This window comes from Equus quagga, chromosome 8 (genome assembly GCF_021613505.1).
Source record: "Equus quagga isolate Etosha38 chromosome 8, UCLA_HA_Equagga_1.0, whole genome shotgun sequence".
NCBI lineage: Eukaryota > Metazoa > Chordata > Mammalia > Perissodactyla > Equidae > Equus > Equus quagga.
This window is the reverse complement of record NC_060274.1, coordinates 107,623,178-107,635,778: the sequence shown is the minus strand read 5'-3', so window position 1 is coordinate 107,635,778 and position 12,601 is coordinate 107,623,178. Positions and strand designations below refer to the sequence as shown.

At 42.5% G+C, this 12,601-nt stretch overlaps 1 protein-coding gene across 1 annotated transcript in view; it reads right to left on the bottom strand.

The window, feature by feature from the left end:
• Positions 1-12,601, bottom strand: part of SND1 (staphylococcal nuclease and tudor domain containing 1) — a 402,639-nt gene that overhangs the window by 142,165 nt on the left and 247,873 nt on the right. Inside the window, exon 15 of the mRNA XM_046669618.1 lies at positions 7,476-7,617. Coding sequence (XP_046525574.1) covers positions 7,476-7,617 — 142 coding nt within the window. The remainder of the gene's footprint in view (positions 1-7,475; positions 7,618-12,601) is intronic.

The window sequence follows — 12,601 nt, the reverse complement described above, 5'->3', positions numbered from 1 at the left end:
CACCTCTAGGTCCCAGCATCGCACCCAGATAAGCAGGCCAGTCTGATGGAAATAATTAACTAGGAAGCAGGAGAGCAAGAATTCATCTTTAAGTGTTCTAGCTCCAAGGTCTGTGACTGCCATTAAACCATGCCAAACAAATCTTATTTTTATTGATGTCTTTATTTATTACTCTGTCTTAATCAAAAAAATATTTGAAATGGCTACTGAACAAATCGAATCACTACCTCTTTTACTTTGAAACACTCCATTACGTCCTGGAAGTCTCCTTTGATTCCTACTACTAGTCCTCAGGACTGGCATTTTTAGGTCTGTTACCATCCTGGTCACTCTCCTCTGATCCTTCTGGAGTGTGCTGATGTCTTTCCTAAAAGGGTGGTCCTCAGATACACCAGGCCTGCACTGGTCTGGGCTGAGCCAGCACGTGGCTCCCTCCTCTCCAGATCCTGTACTTCTGGGTTATGGACCAGGACTGCCTTAACCTTTTTGACAGTATCACAATATTTATTGTTATTGTTTTCTAAAAATCTGAGTTGTTTTCATTTGTATGGTATTTCAGCCATGTTTCTCCTACTTTTATCCTTCTTAAAAAATGTATTTTCTTCTTCATGTCTATACATTCTTTACTTCAGTAGACCCATCTTACTTTGCTTGAAGGCTAGAGCTCTATCTTATGCATTTCTATATTCCCAGCATAGTGCCCAGTGGAGATAAATTATTAAATAGCCATGTGATTGAATGACCCACAAGCACGATGAGGCTCATTCTGGGGAGATTCATGATCTAAAGATGGGAGATAATCAGGCTATAATCACAGGCTTGTCTTTCATCTATACGACTATTAGGTGATGGTAAGGTATGCCTGCAGCGACTGCGAGCTGAGGGCAGAGCACCGAATATTCAACGGCAAAAGAGCTGAGAAGGAGATTTTCATGCCCATACAAAAGCAGAGAGAAAAATGATTGATGAGTACATCCATGTCTTTTAGGCAACTCTTCCTGAGAACTAATGATACAGGCTAAGTTGTTTTGCCTAGACAAATCACACCCAGCCTGCCAAAAGAAAATGTTCCAGATCTTCCTGGATGCTCAAATGCCATCTCCCTTGGGAAGTCTTTTCTATTCCCCAGTTAATTGTTCTTTCCTCTGCACTCTCATGATATGTTGCCTATACTTTTCATAAGTCCTTTATGCTTTTCCTTGTTCAAGTTTTTCATATGGCTCTCTATACTACCAGACTAAAAGCTGTTCAGGAAGGAAGGAACAATCTTATTAATATATGTATCACCCAAATCTATCTGTCAAAGACTGCCTTTCTTATCCTGGGCTTGCAAAAATTTTAGCCTCATTAAAAAAGGCTCCCCAAACCTGTTTATTGTGCTAATAATACTTTCCAACAAGTGACCCTCCAGGACCTCCTGACACGAGCACAGTTTGTAGAATTCCCGTCCTGATAGCTTTTAGAAGTGAAGAACTAGAGCAGTCGCAGCCAAGTCTCAGTCACGCTGCCCATTTCCAGCAATGGGACCCACCTGGAAGCAAGTAGGCAGTAGAGAGAGAATCCAAGTGGCAAGTCCCAAGAGAAAGAACACCCCACTTCACAAATATCCATTAAGTTGCAATTCAATTAAAGCATCTGAAAGGAATTCGTAAGTACCAGCAGACCCTGTAATTGCTTAATTAACGATAGAAGCCCAGCAAACACAACCACAATAACAGCCTGATTCATTAGCACCTCTGTGATAGCAGAATGGGATTTCTCACTTAAACATATATTGGCTTTAATTGTGTAATTTGGTTAGGAACTGGTAACCAATGGGGATCCACCATTCTTGGGGCCAGGAGATGAAGAGAACATTCCTGTTCACATTCCCTCTCCTCTCTCATTTGAAGTTTTTGGTCTATTGAAACAGACAGTTGGTATTCCTATTACACTGGCTGGAGAAGAGACACTAAAGAGAAAGAAGGAAATGAGGTACTTTATTCAAACGCACTCAGGGTGGAAGGACGCACGGCCAAATTTTTAGTTTACCATGCACAAACCCACCACCAAAATTTATCAAACCTGGATACCTAGACCCTTCTCTCACTGCCTCCCTTGTCAAAATGCAGCTCTAGAAACGAGTTGCAATCAAAGAGAGAGAAAAAAATGGAAAAATATCAAAGGCAGGCACAAGGCAAGCCTCATTTTCTGGTCTTGTTTCATATGAGTAGGTAACTGGTTAATTATAAGTCACCTGCTGTGATCCACATGGGAACCCCCTGCCAGGTGGTTGCTGCCTTCTAGGTCGTTTGTACTGTGAGTGCCATCCAAGATGACTGATACCCACTCCCCCACCCTCCAAACCTCCCTCAGCCCATAATTCCTCATACATATTGCTGTCCCACTTTTAAGAACATGGAAATGCAAATGGGTGGGCTCATCCAGTGAGTTAGCAAAAGACTCCAAATACCTGATCTAAGACTACCTAGATTACTTTGCACTGAAACCTCAAATCATTATTGTCTTTCAATTCAGGCATGTGGTTTCCAGGCACTAACTTGATACCTCCTATGCTTAGCCAACAGGACGACTTCCTGAACTGTGCCTTCAGCATGACCCAGATACCCCAGAGCTAAGAAGCGAATTCAAAATAAGGAAATGTAACATGAAAGTCATAGCAATAAGACACACACTCCATGCCGACTGGAGCTAATAAAGAAAAATGTGAATCAAGGCCCAAGAGATTTGTAAATATGTGCCTCAGTATGTCTTTAGACAAGAAACTAAGTAAAATGTGACATATATGACAAGTGAAAATAAGCTAAAAGATTGTGGTTAAACTGCTTTTGTTCTCACTGAAGTATGGGGCTCACTAAATGCTAGATGAGGAAAAAAGATGCTTTTAAACAAATGTGGGCTGCCCCAGGATCTTGGCTTCCCCGCTAACTGAGGACAAGAATCACCTGTGATTGCCTCCAAGCCTGAAATAAGTATGCATAGGAGGAGGCCACAGCAGCAGGCGGAGGGACCTTGAACAGTCTTGGTTCTGATGGTGTAAGGTCACCTGCTCACCGATCAAACCTAAGCCAGGTGCTCAAAGGACTAAAGGGCAAGAGCTTTCAGGAGGCACTGACCTGTTAGCTACAGCTGACTTTGCCCAGCCCCACCTGCTATCCCATCTGACCAAGCAATCATTCCACATACAGGGGTGCAGGAACCGTGACAGAGAGGCCAGCTGGCTCGGGCCAAATGCCACTCCCTATCAAGCTGTGGGGCCGTCTGCCCAAAAAAGGCCACATAAAAATGGAAAATGTCCAGCCTACCTTGAAGTCCAGAGGGCTCTCCAAAAGGCTGGGACTAATGAGAGTAGCATATATGGGTCTGCTGAACAATTCTCTGGACTTTTCCCTTGAGAATCACAACCCAAACTCCCCTCCTGGCTGCCTAGAGACATCATTTCTAGCAGAATGCCTGTGTTACATGGTGTAGAACACATCCCACAGATACGCAAAGCTGTGCCACGAGTGCCATCACTGTCCAGGCAAACGGCTCCACAACGTGAATACTGTGTCTGTGTCTACACTCACATTCAGCTTTGGAGTTGGTCCCAGAGGGCCAGGGAGCCCATCACTTTCTAAGGATACTCCCTCCACGCACGTTCTGCATCCATCTCATTCATTCTATCTCCTCTAGGTCACCATTCTATTAATCATTTACTTGCGTCCTTTCTTAGTTCCCGCTACTTAGAATTCAGACCAGTGCTTCTCATGTTCCCTATGATATTTTCTCACTTCATGCTTTGTATATGCTCATTTGCTAAGAAGATTTTGTTGAGTTTTACATTCCATAATTGGTATTATGAAAACAATTGGTATATTGAATAGCTTTTCCAAATATACATGAGACGTTCTGCTCCAATCTTGAATAAGAATTACAGCTATAAAAGTACTCAAGATGCTGACATTCTTAGGATGTTACCTTGACCCTTCTGCTTTCACTTTTCTGCACTCCTTTTCCATTCTGTTAGATTTCTGTGAAGAGCAGTCTATCTTTAATGCTGTTCCTTATTTCTCACATTTACTCCCCAATCACCTATAATCTGCCTTTAGCTGAATCAACTCTGGTGAAAATGCACTGACAGAGGTTATCTGTGTCTTACTAATTGATAAATAGTACAAAATCATTCACTGTTTTTACCTACTTGATCTTCTAGGTAAAATCAGACACTGCTGACTCCTCAGAATTCCTTCCTCCCTTGGCTTCCAAAAGATGAGTCTCTCCGGATTCTCCATCTAATCCTCTGACCACCAAGTGACTGTTCCCAAAACCTAGTCTTAGTTTTGTGTTGCCCTTGCTGGTGGACATCACCATCTGCCCATCACACAAACTTTAGACACATTACTTCCTCTCCTGCCCTCAACATCAACCCCCATCCCTGACCAAAAGAATCCAGTTATTTCCTGAACTATCAAGTCTTCCGCTAAATACTGTTCCAATCTCTCCTCCTCTCCACCCTAGATTTCAGGCCTCTATCCCCATGCTTCTTAACTGCTCTCACAGCCTCCAGCCTCCTTTATTCCAATGTATCCACCAAAATAAACTTTCTTAGCACAAGTATGAACACGTCGCTCCCCTGCTTAATACCTTTAGTGACTCTGAGTGTCCACAGTATATTCCACGGGAGAAAGGCTAGCTTCTACCTGCATTTCCAACCTCATCCCACCCCACCTCCCCTCACTCTCTATACTCCACCAATACCAAAGTGTTCGTGGTTCCTCGCACACACCAGCATAACTCCACAGCTTTGTACATGCTGTTACCTCTGTCTAGAATGTTCCTCTCCTTCTCCTCGTCCCTTTCCATCCCCCAACATTGCAAATCCCTATTTGTCCTTCAAAACAGAGCTCAGATATCGGCTCTTCAGGGAGACAATCTTTGATCCCCACCTAAATAACCAACCATTTCTTCTCTAGGCTATTTCTGTGCCTTGTAGATAATTCTATCATCTCACTTAGTGCCCAACATTGCAGTGTGTTTACATGCCTGTCTTCCCTCTAGAGCTTCCCGAGACCTAGGACCGTGCTGTACCAGGATGCAGAGTCCTTACTCCAAAGTCAGAGGGGAAAGCCAGTAGCCTTCCCTTCAGTGAACGCTGTGCTTAGTCAGGAGGAGGATAGAACAGCTCCCTTTCTGGATTTCTTTCCATTAACAGATAGCTCAGTCTCCATGGGAGAGTCCTAGCCATGTGCACACACTGCACAACTATGCTGTTCCATAGAAGAGTTAAGGAAAGCTCTAGTTATGAATTTGCTAAGTCTTTGTGAGAGAAAGGGGAAAGAAACATTTAATGATGATTTACTTTATGGCAGAGTGGTTCTGAACCCTTTACATATCTCATTAAACCCTCACAAAAATCCTGAGAGGCAAGGAACTCTCCAGTTAACTGACGTGCAAACTAAGACTCAGAGTAAAAAACTTCCCTAAAGTCACCTGCTTATACAGAGTAGGATCATCATTCAAACCGAGGTCTGCTTTCTCTCATGACTTTTCAATATCCTGTATCCTTGCCAGGTTTCCAAAGAAACCAGAAGATGTATAATACAACAGTATATAGTAGGGCAGGAGAAAAACGTAAAAGCTTGTATTTTTACCACGTGTTTGCTTCTGTAATCTATCTTTCAGAATGGAAGTTAACTCAGGCGATGCTTTTTGAATTGCTAAGCTTAGAATAATGTCAAGTACATAGAGGGACTGGCTAATGTGGCATCGAGTGATCAGACTGCTCGTGTTTAAGCAAGTTATAACCAGAAGGGTTCTACAGGAAAACCTCAGCCGAGATCAGTCTGAAGCTCTAAGTCAGCTCCATTCAGGTAGTTCTGACTTTAGAAGCCAGAACTTCAATGTTTTTGTTCCCATACAGATGTGTGGCCAAGTTCCCCAGAATGAATAATACTGTTTCTCTTCCCCACCTCTGGGATCAAGCACTACACCGCCAAAAGGACGATTGTTTTGCAGGTATAGAGCAAAGGATGAGCTGAACATATACTTCAGACTCTGTAACAACAAGAATTCACAGCTAAGAAACTTCTCCACTACGGAAATCTTCAGAAGGGCACAAATGGCTCCATGAAAGGACTCTCTCACCCAATGCTACGCTACCCCTCAGTTTACTATAACTCACATTTGCAGAAACAAAACCACGGCCCTCCAGTAAGGTGTGGGTTTGTTGCGGCCTTCCTTTTCTACAGCTGCCCCTGAGCTTCCTGTCATACGTCAATTAGTCTCTTCAGAGAGCGCGCAGAGATGTGCAATGATTATTAACTTCTTAAGAATGCAAGAGAGCCTCACTGATAAGATGGCCAAACGGCAGCAGCAGTGAGCTTCATGGTCATGTGTTCAGTGAGTGATTTATCTCATGTAACAAACCATTTAGTTGGGGCCTGAGGGAGACCCTTATCCAGAGGAGAAACTATCAGTGTCTTCTAGGACAAGGAGGCTGAGGCAATCTGGCAGGGGACAGCAAGCATGGCTCCTGTTTCTCTTCCCCTATGGCCAATTCTATTCAAGAATTCAATAGAAGAAGTGCTGAGGCAACAAGACAGCCTCAGAAAAGGAACTGTGCATTGAGAGAACACAATGGAATTTGCCCTTTGTGAGTGAGCGAATGTTTGTGTGTACAGAGGTGGGGTGCAGGGTCGTGAAGTAAAATGACACTCTCTCAAAGACCACGTCTCTGTGAAGTACTGAGTAGAAATAAATAACCATTATTTGCCAGCAGGGAAGAAATGAAGCAGTTTGCTCCTTGACTGCATAAATGTAAACCATTCAAAGAGCACAGTTCATATGTAGTCTTGCTGGTTTGTGAAATATTAAGCTACTGGAAAAGATAGGACAAGAAAGACGTACATTCAGTCAGCAAAAAAGGAGGAAGGCTTGCCCTAGCATGTCAACCTTAGTGCAACAAAGAGCCTACTACAGATGCATGAGCCAGGGAAGGTAATGTCATGTCTCGGGTTTCATAAAAGATATGGATCCTAATGACATTTGAAAAGAATAAAAGAGAGACAAATGGCACTGCTGGGGAACAACAAGGGCAGGGTGTGTCAGCAACTCTGTGGCCTGCCCGCAACTAGCACGGCAGGGGTGGTCTATTCCAATGGGAAACACCAACTGTGAGAATTCCATCGTCAGTATTTTTCTACGTCTGCAATTCCCTTCACTCAGGCTGTGTGAGGATATGTGCTGTCTTTTAAGCTACTCTACACTCTACGTCTTGTGGTTGGTGGAAATGAGGACAGGAAAGGGCCAGTGCTGGGTCTGCAGCAACAGAGGGAACTAATCTAGGAATCTTGTGTCCACGTCTCAAGTACAGATTACAGCACCGACACAGGCTCCAGGTCCCCTCTAAAACACAGGGGAAAGGAGGGCATGTGACATCCAGGGATGACTTCTGAGCTCCAGGAAGAATTTTCAGAGTGACACGTAAGACTTACCTGCAAGCAAGAAGGTGATAAGGCAAGTTTCCTTTGGCAAATATAGCTTGAGACGAGAACCACTGAAGACATATTCCACCACAGCTTCAGAACGACCTGCTCGCTGAAGGAAGGGCAGAAACTGTTTTGCTTTTTGGGTATCCTGGTGGAGAAAAGAAGAAAAAAAAAAATCATTAGAAAAGTAATGGAATCCGGGGAAATGTTTCTTTCTCTCTGGTCTAATGCAAAAAGCTTAGCAGACTGTAGGAAGCTAGGCAAATCACGCTATAAAATCAGACATTTCTGAAACCATGACATGGACAAGATACTCGTGTGACTTTCAGAGAAAAAATATAGTTAATCAAAGGTTTCCAGAACATTCTCATTGACTTTCTGCTCCGTTCAGTTACTAAGCATTCATTGGATACACAAGTTAGGAAGGTGCTTTGAAATGAGAATTTCACTCCTTCTCTGGGATGGGAAAAAGCTCCTCTTCCTTATACATAAAATTAGGGGGAGAAAACCAAGACTAACCTTCTAGGGAGGTTAATTTAATCTTAGTTTTCATTAAAAACAAAAACAAAAAACAGTGATTCCCAGGCTGTGTGATATAGCCCCTAAAGCCCTTCTCCAGGAAACCCAAAGTAGTTAATCTTCAATCTTCGACAGGTCATGTAGATTCAGAGCTCACTGTTTCTTAATGAGAAGAAGAGCGCAGCCCTTCTCTGGATGCCAGTACAGCAAGCCCTGTCCTACCTGCTTTTCAGGGATGAGCCAAGACCTGGGGCACACTGCTCCTGTTCCCAGCCTGGGAAATCTGTACCAGCAGGACACGCTCCATGGGACCAAGACCACAGCACGTCAGCACGAATATTATAGAAACCATAAAACACGTGAAAGTGCATAGCACTTTTTAAACTTTTTTCACATCTCTCCAGAGTACCAAATCATGGACATTTCGAACCTCAGAGCTCTCAGCTTCAGAGGAGCTAAGAGCCCTCAAATCTTTTCAGTCTCTCAAGCTAATTAAACAGATGATAGAGTAAGCAAGCATCAAAATATCACATCACATGTGCTGGGAGAATAGTCTCTGGATGTCAGAATTTCTGAGATTTTCAGCCCAGCCAGCAGAACTGTAAACTCCCTCTGAGGACAGCAAGCTCTGCACACTGTCCTGACTCCTGCGACACAAGCAGTCTGCACTCCGCCAAGCTGTCCCTTTCTTACTCTGCTCCTAGCAACAGAGCTATTGTATCTAAACTAATGCACATTAGATAATGAAAATTTAACAAGCCATCTAGTATTTGAGAGTTTTCACAGCAGCCAAAGAGGCTCCTCTCATTCAGAAGCTGTGAGGTAGGCTGTGATGAAAACAATATTTATAGTAATGAGATTCATCCTTCCCTTCAAACAGATTCTCAGAGAAAAGGAGAGACAGTCATCCATTCTCAGCGTCTCTAATGGCACACTGGGAAAAGGTACGGTAACAATGAGCTTTAGTGGGTTGGAAACTCCCCCAATGAACACTTAAGCCACACATATTCCACAGACATACAGCGGGAAAATGCCTTCCTGGCAGTTGGCTGAAGTCCAGAACAGTCAAGCAAGACAAATGCTCCATGGGAAAGAAAGCACTACCTGATTAAAATCCTTCTGCCATACTAGTCTAAATCTGGGACATTATTCATGAGCGGAGCCAGTAAGTCAACAACAATTATCAAATTGATTACGGCAAATCGTGAGGCAACTTAATGTCTCTGAAGAGAAGGCCTTTTCCCTCAAGACCACAGTAATCTATATTTTTCAGAAACAGACTTTTGCTCATTGCTGTCTTCTGGATGTATTTATCAGAAAAAAAGATGCTTATAGGAATATAACAGCACACACACACAGGTATGCCTTTAATGTTAATACTAAAAAGGAAGCTACAGCAAACTCGCATCCTATTTTGCTAACGATTACCTACTTTGTCAAGAAAGAGATGTACTCAGACTGAGGATCAAAGAGAAGCCAAGGTACCTTACTGTTAGCCATGTAATAAAAATCAGTAGATGTTCCTGACTCCTCCTAAAGTCTCAATCTACAACTTAACAGTGTCCTATTCCAGAAACAACATATGGGAAGACAGCAAAGAGAATGTGACAAGCCATTGATTATGACAAAGATTAGAAGTGAAAGCTAACTATGACAATTGAAGGCATAAAAGCAAATTTTAAAAGCCTACCAAAATCGACCATGTTTATTTCCACAGGCAAAATTGCTAGATAAGACATGGAGCTCCCCATCGTCTTGAGGCAAGTGTTCCAAAGGCTTGGAGAAGATGATATGCCTATGGACCATCGGTTAAGGGAAAAGATGGAAATTTCATCCAAGTTGATAGTTTTTCAGGAATAGAAATTCTTACGAAGTCAATTAAATTAAATGTAATCACCAAAAGATGTCAGCTCTTTCAAATCTCAGTCACAGGCAGACAATGGTGTCTGTCTTTCCTTGTCACCTCAAGTGCTTCTTTTGCTTGGCATGTTCCTTTTCAATACAAAAATTCTTGAAACCTTTAATATTTGTTTCAGTGGCTCACGTGAAAAGACTGGTAAGGCAGACTGACAAGTTCCCTCAGGTGTTGCAGCCATAAATCATTTTCTGCTAATTTAGCTATGGAAATTATTTATTTGGGGAATTTTGATTATATTACTATACAATTGACTAACTGTGGTTAAACAATTTGCCTTCCAAAGAGCCTGTGAAAGTACAGCAATGTGCTTCAGTCTCTTACACTCATTTTGAAGGTTGTAACAGTAAATAAATAAGAGAAAACTTGATTACGAGAAAGAGTGTAACAGAGACTAGTTTAAGCCCTAGTGAGGCGTAGAAGATGCCAGGAGGATCTTAAGGATGGCAAAGCAATAAAGTTCAAACGATATTATTAACAAGATATTTTAAATTCTTTTCCAATAGTCTTGAAGCAGGACCTGCTGAGATTTAGTGAAATTAAAGAAGTCTTTATAACTTTACGACTCCAATATGTATTTTTAAAATAAAGGTTAAAGGCCTCAGATTTAAAGAGAGAACAATATTGAGATGTAAGACACAGGACACTCATCTCAAATCATCCTCAGCTTTTCTACATTGTGGCTTATTTACATGAGGTCTGGGAATCTGTTTGCCATAGTTACCTGGTACCACACTGGCTCAAGGCTTTGAGAATCCAAGTAGATAAATTAGCTAGAGTTTGCTGTTTTCTGTACCAATATTCCTCTCCACTGGTATAAATAATCAAGAAGCAACTATACTTTTAAGCAGATAAGTCTTTTATGTTGCACTGGTAGTTTTCACATTACCTGTGCTCCAAAACAAACCATACATAAGTATTTTCTTGCACTCCTAGAAAAGCTAATTTAAGGTTGCATTAGCTACATTTAACCTGCTATTGTGGATGGCCATCTCTTTAAAGAATGTTTCTGCCTCCTCAATGCACCTTGAAATTGAGAAGGTAATGATGCAACAAATGTGCCTGGGGTGACTTCATTTCAAAGGATGTTAATATCTATACCTCGAATTTATAGGAACGGGGTTTTGAATGACCATGAAGAAAAGCAGGATGATCCTTAGGGAGAGGGAGAGGTTATAAAGACACCTTAATTATATACTCCTACTCTGCCTCACTTCTGGCTTGTAAGGACAAACCTCTTCCAAACGTGGGCATAGGTGTGAATGCCTTTAAGAAATCCCCTACAGCAGTCAGACTGCAACTTATCTCTATTAAGTACCTGGCTGTGTAGGCAAATACAGTGTAAAATAATTGAGTACAATGAATTACCAAATTTGGGAGAGTGGGAAAGCTGGGGGTGGGGGCTAAGAACAGGGGAAGCAGAATCCTTCTGTGGCAGACAGAGGACAGAGGTTCACAAGAACACTACTGAAACAGTCAGGTTGTCTGCATCCTAGAAGAGCAGAACTTACATAAATCAAACTTCTCTGAATTCCGGAACAGAATTCACTAGATGTCAGTTTATACCAAGTGTTAGCAAAGTGAATTCTATGAGTTTCCCACTGAAAATACCCATACAGCAGGCATTAACATCGTTACAACTGGTGAGAGGCAAACACCACGGCGCATAAAACAGCACAGGGAAATGGGACTCCAGTAAACCTATCAGTTAACAATTAACCACTTAGGATTATCTCGGGCAAGTCTCAAACAGGAACTGTTAATAATGAGGCTCACTAATTATTTCTCATCATCACAATCACTCTTTGATTAACATCATAGGAAAAAGAACTAAAAACAAATCCACGCAGAGGCTTATTATGGTACCACGGGGGTACTCCACCAACTCTTGAAAAACTGAACTTGAAAGAGGCCCATCAAACCTGATGAAGATTCCTGGAGGTACAGCCATGTCCCACTGCCCACTCCAGCAAACCAGGAAGGTTTCTGCCCAACAAGAGCTGACCATCCTGTCTCTACGGGGCTGAACGGAAGCTAAAGGACTCCAGAGCACAATGCTGTCTGAGTCCAACCAATCTTAATATTGAAGCAGCAAAATCTGTGTGGACAAGAGGACAGATACAGAGAAGAAAAGGAGCATCATCATCAGAACTAATAGCTAAGGATACTGAAGCACACACACTCACATTTAAGGTGCATTGTGATAACTCATCGCCAAGGTTATCTATCTTTTTTTCAGGGCTCTGCAGACGAGCAGAATCACTTCTGCAGTTACGTGGAAGACAAATCATAACTATATCCCCTACCAGAAAGGCAAAAAAGTCATCCATTACTCCACACTCTTCCTCCTTTCCACAGCCCGGGCGATAACGGCCCCAGGTGACATTTTAATTCACAGAATGAGTTTATGATTCTCTGTGAGGAATCAGCTGCACAGTAAGATAATCTCTTGAAATAAATGGGGCTCTGGGGGGAGATACTTGGGAATGCCCTACAGTTCCAGCATTACCACAAAGCACTTAAAAATTTGGAACTAGGGGCCGGCCTGCTGGCGCAGTGGTTAAGTTCGTGTGCTTTGCTTTGGCGGCCTGCGGTTCGCCGGTTCGGATCCCAGGCGCAGACCTACGCACTGCTTGTCAAGCCATGCTGTGGCAGACATACCACACAAAAAGTAGAGGAAGATGGGCACGGATGTTAG